The 19,154-nt window shown below is 41.8% G+C and overlaps 1 protein-coding gene across 1 annotated transcript in view; it reads right to left on the bottom strand.

Moving 5' to 3' along the window:
- LOC306747974 (plakophilin-4-like) overlaps positions 1–18,946 on the bottom strand; it is a 55,478-nt gene extending 36,532 nt beyond the window's left edge. The window contains exons 1-2 of the mRNA XM_079231081.1: positions 18,815–18,946; positions 995–1,107 (exon numbers count right to left, since the gene is read on the bottom strand). Coding sequence (XP_079087207.1) covers positions 995–1,107; positions 18,815–18,943 — 242 coding nt within the window. The 5' untranslated portion in view covers positions 18,944–18,946. The remainder of the gene's footprint in view (positions 1–994; positions 1,108–18,814) is intronic.
- Positions 18,947–19,154: the final 208 nt, after the last annotated feature.

Below are 19,154 nucleotides of genomic sequence, written 5' to 3'. Positions count from 1 at the left end.
ACTTGTTTAATCAAGTGCAACTGAAAACAGTGATGCATGAATGAATGTTACAAAACATGCATGCAACATTTCAAACCATGTTGCAATGACTTTTATGAAAAAAATGCAGAAATACATATTATTAAAGATTATGTGTATTTAAATATTCAACCTTGATGTTTTATTCTGAACCATTTTATTAGCGGCATAGTTCATGTTGGAGAACTACCAGTATTCATTCATAAGGCCGTTATTGGCCAATGCCATCACATTCCCGAATATCAGTGCATCCCCTCATCTGCTGTATCTTTATCAAAAGAAATTTAGGTAAACATCCAAGCCATATGACAATATAGGATTGGTGTTTGAAGAATCAGAGGAGTTCCCTGAAGCCCATTGTGATGTTGTATGTGGTATTGAGCCGTCCAAATGAGCCTGACATGCCCGAGCCACAGGACAGAATGTGTGGTCACTGAGGTGTGATGATGAAGCCTTGTAGTCTCTGAGCTGACGAAATGACAATGAGCTCCCAGAACAAACTCAGGAGCTCCTTCCACACTGATGGCAGCGCTTCACTGGGCAAACAACACTCCACAATCATGCACATTCACACACACACACACATTCCGTCACTGATAAACATAGGCTTAATATTTTGCTGACAGAGACAGCTGTTTACATTTTCATTTCGGTTTAACATAAAAGTGATTTGAGTAGATTAGCCGGGACAAAATCCTGCAGATTTAAATTGCTAACTGCTACGACTGTGTTTCTGATAAGCCACGATAACACTGGAGCAAACCTGTCCATTTCTAAATAACAGGACAGGTGGGGGGGAGGTTTTCAGATTTACAGTACAATCGTATTTTCGCAAACTGGGACGCTCCATCACTTTGCCATAAGGTTATACTATGGAATAGGGTCACTGCTGTGAAGGATGAAAACGCCATGTGTTGGATTGTTGCTCTATATGTATGTATGTGTGCGTGTGTGTGCGTGTGCATATTCTCATTACCTGCTGCTACCAGTGCCTGGCGACTCGGCCCCGAGTCTGCATCTTTCCAGCTGATTGGCCACAATCTGCCTTTCCACTTCCAGCTCCCTGGTTAGTCGCTCAAACTGGAGCTCCTGTGCGCGCACACACACACACACACACACACACACACACACACACACACACACACACACACACACACACACACACACACACACACACACACGGGACATTTTCATCAGAGACAGCTTAATGTACTTTGAAATGACAGAATGTGAAGTCAATATGAGGGAGGCAGGTTGACAGTTTGACAGCTAGCTCCTACAGTGTTGTGCTCCATCATGGCATGTAGGTTGATGATGACACAAAATAGAAGCTTAAGGCACCTCAGACAAGTAAATCCAAATATAAATAGAGGCCGTGTACATTATTTCTTTCTCTCTCACACACAGACACACACACACACACACACACACTCTCCCGCTATATGGTCCACTGCTATTTCCCCAGCCCACACAGAGAGATAAGCACCACTTCAGTGGGTGATATTTAGCCTTGGTGGCACTGTTCCTATGGGAGTCGAGTAGAAATCAGCATTTGACTAATTATCTAGCCTGAGCGAAGCCATTACTTGCACAGCTCTCTAGCTCCAAGCACTGCGTCATGACACTCATAAGACACACACAGGGGCTTTAGTACACAGAAAAATGGTGTGTCTCACACACACACACACACACACACACACACACACACACACACACACACACACACACACACACACACCTTTTTCAGTCAAATCAGACCGCAGATGCAGATTTTGTAAACAGGAAAACATGCTAAAAACAGGCGATAGACTAATTTCCCATTGACAGTAGACGGGTAAGCCTGTCTGTTTAGTTTTTTTCATTCTGGTGTGTCACGTTCAACATTCATCATGGATGCACCGGAAGCAGTGAAAATGTTACAGCATACTTCCCTTTTTAAATTATGTTGTTTATTAAGTCTTTCTTTCCAAATTCTCAAACCAGAGTTTGTGATTGTTGGAACAGTGGAAAAACTAAAAGATGGTTTTGATGAGTTTGATTTTGTTTCTGTTGTCTGAATAGAGTCTGTTCAAATCTGTTGATTTTATTTACAATGCAAGTCACATCGCGATAAATACCTGTGATGATTGCAGAGTAATTTGTCCCAAGAATAAATGCCAATTGTACTCTTTCCCACTAAAAGCCAGATGTTTTGTTTTAGACCAGTGTAAAAGGGGCTGTAGAAATCCCTTTTTTATCCACCCATACGACGGCAGTATGAAGAGAAAATTCAAACCAGCACCAACACATGTTTTTCTTCCAAAAAGGACTCAGTCACCATAACTCTAGATGGCAGGTTCCTCGCCCTGCTCTCCCTTAGTTGTCCCATGTAATGGCCATTAGCATGGTCAGTTACATTCATAGTGAGCTGCATTCACACACAGACACACAAACCAACTCTCAGCTTCTTTTGTGACCTCTGAGGAAGTTTGGCCACTCTACGACACTAAGACACGCCTACTCTTCACACCTACTGTTCAATGCTCCCCGAGGGTGCACTGAAATTTCCCTTTACATTGTGGACATGCTCTGCTCACCCCTCCCCCACGCTGCTACTCTTCACCCTCCACTGCTCTCCTCTCCCTTGGTTGCTGATGTGTGAAGCTTAACTGCAGTGAGAGGGAGCATGCGGGAGGGAAAGCTGCTAAGTCCTCGTTCCTTAATGACATTCTTTCCCCTCTCGCTGAGATAGCCGTGCACTGCTATGAGTAACTCTGATTAGATCTTGTGCTGCGAGGCAAATGAGATAAGATAAGATAGACCTTTATTCATACCAAAGAAAACGTTTGTGACCAAGATGCTAGATGGTGAAATGAACTTCCATAGTAGTATTACATATACTAAAAAATGACAGCCTGGTACGGAACAAGTTATTGTTTACCTTCCTGAAGTGGTGGAGGTGTATTGGTTTGCAACATTGTGACAAAACAGAATATGTTCACATCTTGATGTGGAAACCCATTTTTACTGAACAATAGTGTCAGCTAACAAATCACCGATAATCTTCACGGCAAATAAAATGCCTTTTCTGTCGCTGCTTCTCCATATAAGCTAAAATAATCTGTTAATTAATGAAATAATTAGAACAACCATTTCTGTCAATGTAATTATCTTCTGAATATTCACTTATTACTTGATATTTGGCTCCATATAACAACATTTTTCAAATTGAATCGGCCTTTAAGCTGTCACTTGCTATTGGAGAAACACTTCAGAAAGCAGTGTAACTCCTCGGTTGAACAAAAAAAGATTGCGCCAATTACATTTTCACGATCAGATCATTATCCCAATCATTTAATTGCCCAGCACAGGCCAGACTCCTGAGGAAATAGCAAGGATCATCACAACGCCTGCTTATTCCTGATACATAAAACACACCAATGAGCTAACAGAGTGCAGATCACAGCTCCGGGAGGAGAACAAAGATAGAGTGGCCGAAACGCTGATTTATTTAGAAAAATAAATGAGCCGTAAATCCTCTTTGTGACACATAACCCCCTTCTGAGTGATTTAGTCGCATGAAAATTGCCAATTTCAACTTTTCATTCCAAACAATCCTTCCTGTTCCCAGTCTTACTTTTTTTGAGACAGATGTGGCTCAGTAATCAAAACACAGAAATGTATTGCTACAAATGTGCAGAATGTCAAGGGGAGAGGGACTTATTCAATTCACGGGCTGCTTTTGACACAGCATTCATTTTAAGAAATTGGACGGTTTTCTTTGAGCAAGAAATCTTGCGATCTGAACTCTTGGTCCCTCCCTCTCTCCCTCCCTCTCTCCCTCCCTCTCTCCCTCCCTCTCTCCCACACACACACACACACACACACACACACACACACACACACACACACACACACACACACACAAGAAATGCACATAATTCTTACTGCGCCCCAGGACTGAACCCTACTAAGTGATGCATAATGTGGCAGTGCCACCGTTTCCCAAAAGAGACTTAGATTGAATTATTGTGACACCATTTCTCTCACACACACACACACACACACACACACACACACACACACACACACACACAAAGACGCCTGTATCTTGTATGCATTTACGGGGCTGTAGTAATAAGATGACTTTACGGTGCAAACAAGGGATATTACTTAATGCTAGACCTTCAAGGTATAAGAGAGAGGACATTGAATAGAAGTGACAAGGGAGGAGAGAGAGAGAGAGATGATTCAAACACAGTCTATTTGATACTAATCTGGAATTACTCCAGTGTGTGATTCTGCCACCAATGTGCAAGAGAGAACATATGGTGGAAGTGACAAGAGAGGAGTAAAACCCATATGGACACACACAGACAACAGGAAGAAGAAGAGAGAGAGCAAGAGAGAACATTCAAATATTTGAATACAGTTCACTCCCACTATATATATATATATATATATATATATATATCAGTCTGGGAGCACTGGGCCATTGTAGAAGAGAGTAAATGGGACAAATACGGTGCAAATACAAATTAACATAAAAAATGAATGTTTTACTCATCCTCACACAAACGGCCATACATACAACTGAAAGATTAAATGAATCCTCCATGAGTAAAGCTTATAGTTACTGTATGCGAGTCATGTATGAATATGTAGCAGACGCTTATGGAAAAAAGAGAGAGTTAACACTATCTAAATGAAGACAGAGATTTCCTGCTCGTGCAAATGTCACTGTTCTTGGCCCACCATTTCTGTGCCTTCTCTCTTTTAAGCTCATAATCCAATTGTTTTGTTTGGCAGTGTGTCACACTGTCAAGTCCAGCGTCTTCATCTTATGCGGCACTTCTCATTACACAGTTGTAAACGCAAGGCACGAGAGAAATAAACAGCTCCGCCTCGCTTGATGCTTCACAAAAAGAGTGGCTTGGCCTTCAAGCTGGCTGATTAGATGGTCTGTGATATTGATCAAGCCCAGCCGAAAGAGACATCTGTTGCAGCCATAAGGCAGTATAAGTCTCTGTCACTAGTGATATTCAAAGCTGCTCCAAGGCTGTAGCGGGCAGGCATCTTGCCCAACCCGGTTGTTTTCTTACTGTGGAGAGTTTCCTGCATGAAGCTCCGTCCTCCAAGTCTTTTTTTCGATTGCTTTACAAATTGGTTGCAAATTGATTGCAGCAGTTATAGAATCCCTGTGTGTCATATTGGCTTGTGTTATGTACTGTGTATTATTTAGTTGTTTTCATTAAATTACATTTTTTTTTGGAGCACAATTTCCATCGGTAATGATGGCTGACCCTTTTTAGAAGGAGGAGTCTGGCAGAGTCAGGTGGCGAAGCAAAGGTCATGGCCTACTCTCTCAGACCCTACAGTCAACCATGAAACAACAATGCAGCCTTTTCGTCATACTGAGTTTACTGACCTCTCAGATGGCATCGAGGATTACTGTCGTGCCTCTTTACTATCACATACTCAGGCTTTCCTTGGCAAAAAAGAAACCTTCTAAAGCACGTATCCTCTCACACACATTTCAATAGACTTTCTTTTTTGCCAATGACCCATTAAGACAATGATGAATAAGGATATATCTATAATAGATTTAGCTAATACCCATAATTACCGTGTGGTAGCACGAGGCTATGTGCCAAATTGGACCCTGGTCTGATGGAACAGGGACAAGGACCACACTCCTAAGTGGGCCTCACATTAGCCATGGAGAAGGAGTACTCTCTACTCCATGTAATTAATTCCATGCTTGGCCCCAACACAGAATAGGAGACATCTATTTGCCGTAACAATCCACTAAGTCAGATGGAGCACAGTAGTAATGGCCGTTAAGCAGGACAGATGCTTTTACAAAGAGTGTGGGGGCAGCAGCCTTGGTCGGTACCGGGATTATGCTGCGTTTACGCCAAACTCGGCAGATCATTTTGTAGTTATTTGCGCCATTCACGCTAGACGCGCCGGAGGGGGGGGGCTTATCTCCATGGAAACAGAGCCATTTATTTCCGCCATTAACCATGGAAGAAATAACTTATGAAGGCATCAAACGCCCTGGTATCTGGGTTCATGACATCATCCGTAGCCGCACACAGCTCTGTGAATTTTCTCCGACTTCTTCAGGAAGGTGTGTCCATCGTTTCTGATTCAGCAACGACAGGACGTCAGTGACGACAGGAGGAGGATCTCAAAAGGTGATAGCCTTTTGCAAAACAGCGCCATTCAAATCAAAGTTCTACTAGAATATGTGTCAATACATTTGACCAACACACTCCCTGTGTAAGGGGGACAAGGGGAAGGTGTGGGTGATTAGACACAGGAGGAAACCATGAGGGCAGGTGAAGGGAATGAGCAATCAGGAGACAGGGCAGACAGACAAGCACGGCAATCACAGGGGAGGAAGTGCAGAAACACAGAGGGCACACAAGACAAAGACTTCACAATAAAACAGGAAACCCCAAAAACCCAAACCGTGACACTTTTGTTTGTTTACAGTTTCTGTGTGGACTTCACTGTGGAATCAGGGAAAGGCACCCAATCAAGTTGCGAACGGCGGTGTTTACGTCATCGTTTTCAAACTCATCCGGTTATGCCTGTCCACACAACGAGGTAACCCCGGAGTTTCCAAACGTATCCGTCCTCGGGTCCGTTTTTAAACTCCTCCGTTTTCGGCGCTCTAAATCTCCGGATTAGGGTGGACGCTCAGTGTAAAAACGTAGCAAAACAAATGCGTTTTAAAATGGAAACGTAGTCGTCTGGATGTAGCCTTAGTGTGATCAGGGAGGACAGAAACAATGGGTGGCCGGTTTTTCTGTACCAACAAGGCTTCCAATGCTTTTATTTGACATTACAATGAGCCTGTTGGGCCTGGTCGGCCTTTAGTCCCAGAGCTGAATCAGATCCTGTCCCCTTGTGTCCCTTAGATGGGGCCTAAAGAAACAAATGACACATGGCAGCAGACCCGGCTACCAATATACAGGCTCCCTTGTCATCTTTATGGATGCTGACAGTACAAGACCCATCTGAAATGCCTGAAGTGGCTTCTGCCCGCTGCTGGTTCAGCACATGGTGCAGCATAGATAAGCGAGGGAGCTTACACATACATAAACCCCAAATGTCATGTATTGACATAACCTACACCAATTACTACACCATCATGTATTGATTATTAATCAACAATTGAAATATTAACAGTGTGCATATACAGGGTGTATATACAGTGTAAAAAAATAAATAATCACATTATTTTATCCTTTTAGATATTTGTGTCAGTACCACCACATTTTAAATCAGTTCAACCTTGAGTCCAAATCAACATTTGTGCCAAATTTAAAGAAATTCACGGAGAATTTGCATTCATAAGAATGGGCTTCGACGACTTGAAAATAAAATGTCTCCTTCAAGGGATGTCTCAAGGACATAATACATTGGAATATATCGCCTTGCTGATAGTATACTTGTATTTACCACAGAAAGTCAGTACCGTGGCATAATCTAGCAATCACGAATACAACCATTTAATCATTAAGGACGTTCCTTCGAATTGTTGTGGTCCAAAAGAGAGGCTTCTGACTCTTACACAAACTCGTCAGTGATGCATGTTTCAAACATATTTCACACAATATTTGGTCAACCAGACCACTCTTGAATTATTGCGTCACTTCCTCATCAGTTCATTCAATTGGACAACCAGAAAATGTAACATACTGTATGTCAGCATATACCGTACCCTGCTTTATACCTTGGCGTGTACTTCTGCTTACTTCAATACATTATTCAATACATTCGAATGCATATCTAATGCTTTGTTTGGCCGGTTTGGGTGTTCTCTATTCAGACAAAATGAAATATTATCATATAGGAATTTCATTCTGCTACAACCTTGCAAGTAGTTTTCCAGAATAAAAGGTTATTGCATTAAATATTTTGACTTATATAGCGTTCCTTCTTAAACTGTCAGTATGAGCAGCTTAAATTTATGGCAGACAAACGAGTTCAACACCCACACCTCTTCCCAAATCACTCCACTCGCTTGCAGCTTTGTATATCCAAAACAGATGCAACACTACTGTATGTGTATGTTGGAGAAAAACTGATTTCCTCTAAATATTTGATGCCTGTGACTCCTGGGTGAACTTTCCCATAATTATGACTCCGGTGTGAACTTTCCCTTACACAAAAGCAGGCTCAGTTTAGGAGTCGAGTGATCTGCTATATCTGTATGTTCCGGACTGAAGACAATACACATCATTGTTGTTCTTATGGCTTAAAACCTATCTATGGGATGACGGAAGGAAGGTTCATGATAAGTGCAAGACGTCATGAGGGCTTCTGCGACTGCATTGTCTGTATATAAGGGAGACTCTCCGCTCATTCGGGGAGCAGTCTAGGATGTGCGATTTGTTAAGCATTACGTCACATTTCTGACTCTGTTCCTTCTTTGCAAAGAATAAATGTCCTGATTAATGATTTTTGAGTAACCATTTTCTAATAGTGTATTTGTAGCTAGTATGGTTGCTAAGGTATATTTACATTTATACAAAATAGTCACAAAACCTATACCTAGATCTGTGATGCTATCACTTTTACTGTCATGTCTGGAGAGGAATGCATGTCAATGTCATGCAAGATTCACCATGCATACAACCTACTGAACAGATGTATCATTTCACCTCCTGTATGTAAAACAAGAAACCTACAACATCATACATGCCACATATGATAAATTAGGATGATATAATGCTGTGCTAGCGATGCGTGAAATTATGCTTGGTAACTCAGCACCTTCCTTTATGTGACAGAATAATAATTGTGAGCAATACATCAGAGAAATTGCTGCCTAATCCTCAGTAGTGAGAGCCCAAATCCCACTATTAATTAAGATTGGAGATCTTATCCGTAATAGTTCTCGTTAGCCTGAGTGCCGCCCGTGTGAATCTGTGGTAAAGTGTGTTTTGGCGGTGCTGGGAATTGGGCCTGTAAAGACAGGGCTGCATGTTCATTTGTGAGGTTCAGGTCCATTTTCCATAAACTGGTGCGGATGGCTTTTCCTCTTAACCAAAGATGAGAATCTACCAGAAATATGTTTGTTCATTAAGTGGCAATGAGGCTTGACAGCTCTACATCCTCACTGCAGTGTGGCAGACCCATTCCACTGTAGCGCAGTGGGAGAATGACAGCAGAGGTTAAAAGGCGTTTCTGCAGCAGCAGGGACAGAAAAGCAGGCCTGAGGGGTGAGCGAAAAGAACAGGCCTCAGAACAGGCAGTGTGACCAGACCTGAAGGAACCACGCAGTGCAATTACTTACAAAAACTGCCACAAAGTCACCTCGTTAAAATACTAAGGTTTGAGGAAACTGGCTGCAGCGGCATGCCACCATAGCAGAATTATAATAACCACATTGGATAGAAAGACATTTAAAAATACTGCAAAGTGGCTTGCAGAGGTAAGAGAGTACAGCAGTGATAGGTGATTCAGAGGGAGAAAATTGCTTCAGCACCCAAAGCTGCACCAGGGCTTTTGTACTGTATAAGCTGATAATGTGACTAGAGGCCACAAACAGAAATGCAAATCATCATTCACTCTCAGATAATGGAAAAGCAAGTTTACAATAGAACATCATTTCTGCCAGGATTTCTAATGCTGCATTACGAGCATTTACTGCAGGGAATCCGCAGAGCAGCAGCTAAAATTATATTGTAAGTCCTTCTATTGAGAGAAAATTGACATACTGCAGTTGTATACAGATGTGGAATTTAAAGTAAAAGCAGGATGAATACTGTTGGAAAATTGATTTACTGCTGGCTTCCCATGTCCAATAATGAGTCACTCCACATTGACCTCCATATTGTACAAGTACATTTTAGCTGCTTATGATTCAGTGGTCACTAAAATACAGTGTATTCCATTGATCCTGTGCTGAAATTTCTTTGTCAATTGTAACTTTATCTTTAAAAAATAAAAGCTAAGCTAAAAAACAAAAAAGAAAGTAGTGTCAAGTGGTATGACAAAAACACATTTTAAGGATGATCTCCAACTCCAACATGGAGTTTAAAGCATTGCACCAAAGAAACATGACGAATTAGACGTAATCTGGAGTACTCAGATTACTCACTGGAAGACGTGTTAAATTGTTAGTTGGTGCACTCTATAAAAAAAAAAGCAGTGACTAAAACATTGTTCACCAGACCTCATCACTCCAAAAATTATTTCATGTTGGTGGCATTTGAGATAAAACATGTTGCCGACACGGAGGAGTAAGACCAGAGAACATTGTTTTTCCATATATTTGAGCATGAAAAGGAAATTATAATTTGGCTTGATAATTAAAATGACATTATAGAAACTGTCATTTGTGTGGTGAATGCTAAATAAAAGGAGCTGTCATGAGCGTGAGCAAGTACAGCAGCCAGCACTTGCCAGAGATTGACAACGAAAGAAAGAGCGTCAATAACAAAGACATGGAGGAGAGACTGCGAGGGCGAGAACACAAGAAACAGTTCTCAACAAATCCAACGATAATCTTAAAATGTGTTGATTGAACAAAAGTAAGCGAGGTGTGACTGGTTTGGTCAAAAAGGAACATGTTGGAAACAGGGCTAAACGCAAAGGCTGGATGGTGTTCTTCTCCCTCACAGTTAAACCTTCAGAGTAAGTGCCTTTGCATTTCTTCCTCATTAGCATTCAAAGCCAGACATAATTACACCTTAAAAGACAATTTATGCAGCATTACTAGTAGAGTCAATAAGCAATATGTGGCATCATTTAAAATAAATTAAATTTCTTCTGTTAAATCAATGGACACAAAAAATCCTTGACTCCTATATGAAACGTGGCTTCAAGTGCATGTGGCACCTGCCTATTGTGTGGGGTCATGTTCGTCACACACAGGCGTCTAAACAACGCTTTCTAGTCTCACAACATCCTCTTATCATTGGTGCTGTTAGCGCAAGTGTAAAAGACTGAATTCAAACACAGGATTTACAGCTGCAAATTACAAAAGTAAACTGTCGCTTTGTGTAGCTATAAGCTGTTGAACCTCAACAAAAGCTCTTAGGTGATGCTGTTGATAATAATGCCACGGCATAGTGGCAGACAGTAAAAAGGGGTAACTCAGGAAAAAAAGGGCTATCTGTATCTCCTCCACTGGAACAAAAAAAACAAAATGCTGCAGCAGTGCAATCACACAGCCAATGCAGTGTAATTCATGTAGACCTGTGAACGGACAATTCCACTGAGAGATCAACACTGTCGTGTCACAAGACACAAAAGAACATTGCTCTGGGCCAAAATGAAGAGCGTAAGCAATATAGGGACTGTCAATCTGGTGGTTGCTGTATAGTGAACAAAGACTGCAGTGACTTGTGCAATTACCTCAGGATCAGTCATTTAGAGAAACTCATCTGAGAGATGTTTGGGCAGAGGACGAAATGGAGCCATAAACCTCATTGGTGATTCACCCGGTGAAGTTCCTAAAACTTCCTCAGTGGACGTATGCCAGTCCAAGGACAGCCCAGCAGCATTTTACACTGCTTCCAACTTCCTGAGCACAGCTCCTGCTCCCCGGTGACCGGGTCCTCTGTGTGTGCTGTTGACTGTGGCGCTGATTATCGTGATAATGATGATGATGATGATGATGACAGTGACGGTGATGAGGATTAACAGGCTAGCTGGGGGGAGATCTCCCAGGGCTGGGTTCAAAACGACAGCGCTGTGCCACACACACACACACACACACACACACACACACCCCTCCTTTGACACCATGTCACATCTATCTCCTCTTCCTCTCTTCCTTCTTTTCTGTTTTCCTCCGCATTGACAGCCTCCTGCCTGCCACAGCGCTTTAGAGCACCATTCACAGGTGACAGCCTCTCTGACTCTGCCTCTCTCCATCATGCTCATGCTCTCTTTTGTCCTTTTCCCTTCACTCACCACCCTCTGTGCCCCCTCCCCCCCCTCTGTATCTGAGCGTTTTGTCTTTCCTCTGTATATCTGAGCACTCTCCTTCACCTGTATCCCTCCCCTCTCAAATCGGTCTCACTCTTTTTTCGTCGCATACTTGTTCTGCTCCCCCATGGGGTAATTGCTCGGAGCCAGTGCTTCCATTTTTATGACTATAATCGAGGCCAGAATGCTTATGCCTCTAGATTTCTCCTTGCTCGTGTCAAAGAGGCGGCGCTAGGGAGAGGAAGGCAGATAAGACCCCGAGGAGAGGAGAAAATCACTAGTCGATTGTAATTAGAGTCCTTATTTCTGCTATGGAAGTGGAATAGACACTATCGCCTGCAGAGAGAATTCAACCTTTCTGCTGTGCTTATGGCAGGGAATTGCATAAATGGCACAAAAAAAAAAACACTGTCTTGAAGCTTTGCCCCGACCCGACAATTAAGTCCTTAAGCTGGGTCACTTAGACAAAGATGACTTTGGCTTCATTGAAACGTTATGGAGGCTTGCACTGGTATCACAAGAGGCTAATATTTCAGCCAGCTCATCAAGCCTTGAAGAGGGTGCTGGAGTTGTTGCACTCAAAGCAAGGTCAGCCCATCGGCTTTGCAAAGAGTCTGCCTGTGCGCCTGATTCGGATGAAAACGGGGTCACAGAGTGTAGCTCCAGTTTGCCAGCGAGAAGCTGGAGGCAGACAGATTTTTCATGTGTAATGGACTCCAACAAAGTGGGAAAATTCCACTGTGGTGTTTTCTGGAAGGCACTGTGTTGAAACACCATAGTGCGGCACGCCTAAGAGGCCCTTTTTTTTTTTTTAACCAGTAGTGTGGTACATGAAGGCATGTCCAGGCACGGCTAATAACAGCATCACTCTGAGGGCAAAGCCCCATTATGGGGGAGGAAGAGGAGGACACTAAAACACCGCGTTTCCATGGGTAACAAACCGCAATCTTGATATTAGAAAATTATCTGCTTCCCAGCGCATTATCTGCTTCCCAGCGCAAGGACTAATTTGACACCAGACTTGTGTTTGAGGATAGATTTCTCCACGAAACGAAAAGGATAAACCCCTAAATAAACTTCCTCTTCTGCTCCCGTCTGAAACTCATAATGCTGTAAACAAGTCTGCCGATATTCAGTAATTATGCCATCATGACATTCTAGTCGTTGATCTCTGATGGTGACAATGTAAACAACCAATCCGTGTTTAAATCAGCAGGAGAGCTGGTAACCGTGGCAGCACCGATAATGGCCAAGGAACGAAGGATCCGTTTGGTTACATTATGATGCGTTCAGGCTCTGATCAGTGAACAAAAGGATTGGGTAAAGGTAACTTATAACATTATGGGATCAAATGTAATCTCGTAAAATGTCGTTTTTGGTGAGAAACTTGAATAAATCCAGTTGTTTGAATGAGATGTTTTCACAAAAACATAAATAGATATTAGATTAATTATGACCTTTTTACAATATCTCTAGACAGCTTATAATACATCTTTAAAAACTACTAATGACAAGATTTGTTAGAATCTATAAAATATCAAACGTATTTACTTATTTGAATTGTGTGTTTTTAAGAAGAAGAAAAACACTATAAATTACAGACAACATTTGCTATAAACACTTTTAAAAAGGTGCTTTCCAGCCGCACAAAATGTGGCAAATGTGCAGCTGATGAATGTCGACAACAAAAACAAAGCTTCTTTCATCACTCTGGATGACGCCTGTCACTGCTGTTGTTTCTGGACATCAGCCAGCTGTTTTTATCAAGGTAAAAACGGTTCATCTCAAAACAGAAAGTTGCTGAGGGATACCGCTTCATATGTCGAGTCCTTGCAAATGTGCAGCTTTCTTGCGAAAAAGCCTTGATATTTGAAGGCTTACATTAATAACCCTTAATACGCCAACTACACAGAGAGATTTCTCTCTTGTCAGCACCATCCATACATTCCTCTTTCAGTTTCCCCAGCCGATTGATGCTGTAACACAAACACAACTAAAATAGGAACACGGAGAAGCCATTGAAGATCTGTGTGTGTACATTAAGTAGTGCTTGGTGAGGATGAAATCAAATTTCACGCAGCTGCTCCTCTCCTGGGAGATGCGGTAGGTAGCGGAGATGAGAGCAGAGTGATCACTGACATGCTCTTTAAAGGCCTGACCTCACGCTCATTGATGCTCGGTGGCTGCCAAGAGGCTCTTCCTAGCCAAGCTAAAGGCCCTATATGCTCGTTTCAAAACTGAATTTGGCTCGCTCTCAAAAGGCTGTTGAATAGGGTGCCGAATGCATCCGTCATGATACTCCAACAACCTCGAAAAGGTTTCATCTATATGCTACTTTATGTGCATTTACATTTGAGCATGAGAACACCTGAATGGAAATGCCAGAAAGGCTTTCACAAATAAGTATTCTCTCGCAGTAATAATGTGTTTCCTTTGTAGTAGAGAGCTCTTGCCCATGAGAGGGAAGTCAAACTTTCCTTTTCTTTGTGAGTTTGCAAAAAAGAGACTTCCATGTGTTGTACATTTGAAAGCAGCAGAAGAAGCAGCAAATGACTTGGCTTCTCAACCTGGCTTAAAGATGTGTTGCAAAGTCTGTTTTTGTCCCAGCCTTCATAAATTTCATGACAATGGAGCTTCTGTGATGGGTCACACCTGGAGGCGCTTCCCATTGTGAGTTACCGAATGAGGTTTGAAAAAGCACTCACTTGAACCTGCATATTGTTTGGCTAGAAACATACCATAGACCGGTCACATCATCTCAAACATTATCCCTGTCAAAAACGTATTTCAAGCCAATTATCTTGCCGATCGGTCTGTAAGAAACATTCGAAAAGCCTCTCCACACATTCAAGTTCGTATTACATTTCATACCCGTCAACATCCATCTATGACCTTTGTTCATTTCAACTGATGCAAATTGTTAGTTGTTCTGCTGGTGCAAAGTACTTCAACCAGACAGGAAAGAAAATGCCAAATGTAAAAGTTTCTGACTTTGTAAACGTCCGTTCTTCACACCGAATACTAAATCGCTGGAGAGAGCATTTCTAATCAGGCGGCGACATGGCATTTTTATATGCGTGTAAATACACAGTGTTGGCTCAGACAAGATGCGGTCAACCATTTTATTCATCAAACAGTTGTAAACTGCTGATGGCCAAGTGGTTAATAGCCACTTGATTGAATGCGACCATCAACATTCAGGGAACGCTACACTGAACTCGTACCTACACAAACAAGCAGGAGCTGAACAACTCAAATTAAAAAGCTGTCTGCAGGATGCGGGACCCAGTTTGAACAGTTCCTCAGCTGATTCAGATGGTACGGCCCGTTATGCTCGAAACAAACTAGTTCATATGAGGACAAACAAGTTCATAGTTGTTCCTCACGACCTCACAAGGTGGGGTGAAAAAGCTGCTGCCATAGAGAAGGGGGACGTGATCATCATTTAAATATGGAGATAATGGCACACATTAGCAGGGATGCAGTGATGCGACGTTTTCAATCTCGATACTGATACCTGTGCTTTGGTAATGGGCCGATCCGATACCGGTGTTTAATTAAGAGGTTTGCCTCACTATGTGGAAGTGGCTGAGATCAGTTTTTGTGTAAGGCAACATCAGCAACAACATTGTTTTTGTAAAGAAAATCAAAAATCATTACAAATAAAAACATAGATATAGATTTATTATTTTTGTTTGATCTAATATTAAAATAATAAACAACTAGGTAAATCAATAGGAATTACAATTATAGTGTTACTATTTTAATGCAGCAACAGATTGGTCAAAACCTAAATCAAGAATACACTACATTTATGTTGTTGCACTGCGTTGTTCACACGAAGAGCCTGAAATAATTATTAATTTAAAAAAGAGGGTTTGGGAGAGAAGTTCCTTTTCCCTCATCTGCATGGTCAATCACTGCATATGCTTGTTTCAGCCAATATTGATGCTGATGCAGATTTGAATATGTATCCCTTCATTTCATTATCACAATGTGTCTAGTTACTACCAGTGGAGGTTCATTATTGTACTGTAATACTTGATGCAGACATTTAAAAGCACTGCTTCATTATAAGGCTTTAGCAAAAGTGCAATAACTGAAGAAGAGGCGCTTAATATGATTCAATTAAAATATACAAAACACGGAAAATCCGACAACCATGCGTCTCCCCGTCATTGCGAGACCTATTTGATATTGGGTGTTCTATTCTGATTAAAGACAATAAATTTTGTCATCAGTCATTGAAGAGCTTTTCATGCGGTCTTATAAATCACACCTTGGAAAGTTGTTGATAGATAAAGAGACATAGAAAATCCTGACTTAATTTTACAGCTTAACCTCATTGCTCGTTTAACATTCATATACACTCGACTTGTTATTTGCATATTTCCAGCAGCATTTTAGTTGAGATGTAAACGGAGTTGCTAATTTATGCCTACCAAAATTATTCTGTTACTGTCAGCTCTTTACAAAAGCACAGATCAGTGACAAATTAAACTGTCTGCATAAGGTGCTGTGCCACCATGCACCTCCAGAACAGATTCAGAGTTACTTGGCAATATATCACACATTTTTGGGGCTTGACTGAAGGGATGAAATTTAAATCAAAATTCAAATTAATTCAGAGTAATTTCTTTGACAGAGTTTTGCAAAACTGTCGCAGTTTTTAAAGGCAAGTTAAAGTGATTTAAAACACCTTTAAAAAAATAAATAAATAAAAAAAATCAGGTTTTATGTTTCCTGCTGCAATTCATAATAATTATGCTGCTTACAGAATGAGAAGAAAAAACATGCAGAGATGATGAGTTCTTTAATTTAATAAGAAAATATCAAGAACAGAAATGTACAACAAAACTCATTTTAAAAATGTCAATAATGACAGAAGACATCTGTGGTTTTCGTAATAATAAAAAGTAAAACACATCGACAAGACACACAATGACGATGTGGTTGCCGCCGAATCCACACAAAAGACTGGATGAGTGCCGCCGCCTCCCACTGCTTCAATTACACTAAAGATGAAACAGATAAAAAAAACTAGGTCTCAGATAATCCTTGAAACAACCCCTTCGGTTAAATTAAAATTTGAATAAGATAATAAATACTGAAGAGGGGAAATTTGTACAGTTCATTTTAAATTACAATACAGTTTTAGGTTTTGTGATTAAGTCGGGCTTTGAAAAAAGCACGTGTGATTCTTCAAAGCAAGTTGTGCAGTCCAGCAAGAAGAAACACATTGACATGTAAATGGGGTCTGTAATAAACCATAATGGATGTGTCATCCTGATGGTGGATCAGTGCTTTTAAAAAGAGGCACAGAGCAAAGACAGGACTCGAAAAACCAGCAACTGCAGCACGACAGGACCAAATCCTCAAATTAATGGCAAAAAGACTGGGGCGTGTTCGTAGTAAATACCGCAGGAAACACAGAGAGAAGACTTAAGTCTACGCAAATGAACACAAAAGGAGAATGCAATCAAAATATGTTGGCGAATCTGTCCTTGTTTGGGCATCTTGGCAAAGCCTGCGCAGCTGTAACTACGGCAGTGACAGAAAAAGAAGTTTGGAAAGAGAGACAAAGAAAAAAAGGAGTGAGACGAGGAGTGAACAACACAAGAGGAGGGATGGAAATCAGCCAATAAAAAAGGCAGAAACAGGGGAAAAATACAAGATAGTCGAGCGATAGAGTCGACACTTACCAAACACTCAGTCATGCTAAGCCCCAGCCCTAACCACGACCACGGCAGACCTGCATGTTTACACCGACAGCGGGATCCCTCGAAGGTCTGCCTCTCAACAATAACAGGAGAATCTCACGCGACAGCACAGAGGGAGAAAAACACACTCACGCGAGCCTCGTCTCTGACCTCCATCTTTTCACTCGCACTCACCCTTTGGTTTGCCTCTCCAACTTAAACACTGAGGAGAACGATCTTTGTACAGCCTCGACTGCATGTTTCCAGCCAGTCCCTCTAAAAGCAACAGCTCAGGCAGGCGACTCGCTCTTCCTGCTTGCCTGCATGGATATCTGCTCTAACCGGACAAGCTGCTAAGGAATACTCTAGGGAAGGAAGTGACATCGACAGGTGCTCCCCCTTTCCTTCCCTCCTTCCTTCCTTCCCTACTCATGTAAACAATACCCACTTTCCTGCTAATCCTAAATGGGACGTCCGTGGGCTATTTCCAATAAATGAATTGCCTTCTCTGGTATTTATTAGAAACTGTAGCTCAACTTAAGTGTCATTCTGGGGGGGAAAGAGGTATGCGAGATGTCCCAGAGGGGAATTAATATAATTAATAATAGACAACATCTCTTTAGCCTAGTTTGCCCTGTGCTGAATTCTCAGGAATAAGGAGGGCTGGAACGAAGCCAGAGAGCAGAGGAGTGTGTGCATATGTGTGTGTGTGTGTGTTTAACAGAAGGCAGTGTGGATGAGTCACAGAGAGGGAGTGAGTCCGAGGGCATGTCCCACTATGCGCTCACAAACCCTGCTAGAGATGATCTTCCTGGTTGTCCATTGACGCAAGCCAGGCCATAACGGCCATGACTGCAGGCATTAAACAACCAAAAGCTTCTCGTCAAACTTATTCCACTTTAAGACATTAAAGTAAACAAAAGTCCACGCTTTAAACTAAAATCATCCCACAACCAGAGACATGACAACCTACTAAAAGTTGTATGAATAAAGTGACAACAGGGTGTCTGACACTACTGCGCAGGAAGAACAATAAAAGTCTACATACTTCACACAGTGGATTTCTTCTCAATACAATGTGTGAGTCACCAGACAATTATGCGTTCAATAATGTCACTTCAATTAATGGGCTCTTTGCATGGTGTGAACGAAAGAAACACTACCTGCTCCTTGACGGAGGCCAGGATGTTGTTGGCCGTGTTGTCAGCCTCCATGTTGCGGCCAGTTGAACTGTTGCAGATGGTCAGCAGAAGCCCCTCCTCCGTCACTGGGCTCGGCTCAGGAGCTGGCATTCCTCCTGTGTGGACAAACACACACACACACACACCATGATCAGCTTCATCACAAGCGCTCTTCAGAAAACAACACAATCTTGAACACACAAACACCAGACTGTGTGCATGTGTGTGCAAATACACTTTACTCATAAATACACACTTGAGTCAACCCCTCCTTGATACAGAGCAATGCTGAGAAGTGACTATCAATGGTCACACACCACAA

This window comes from Taurulus bubalis (genome assembly GCF_910589615.1).
Source record: "Taurulus bubalis genome assembly, chromosome: 15".
In the NCBI taxonomy this organism is placed as follows: Eukaryota; Metazoa; Chordata; class Actinopteri; order Perciformes; family Cottidae; genus Taurulus; species Taurulus bubalis.
This window is presented reverse-complemented; position numbering and strand designations above follow the sequence as displayed.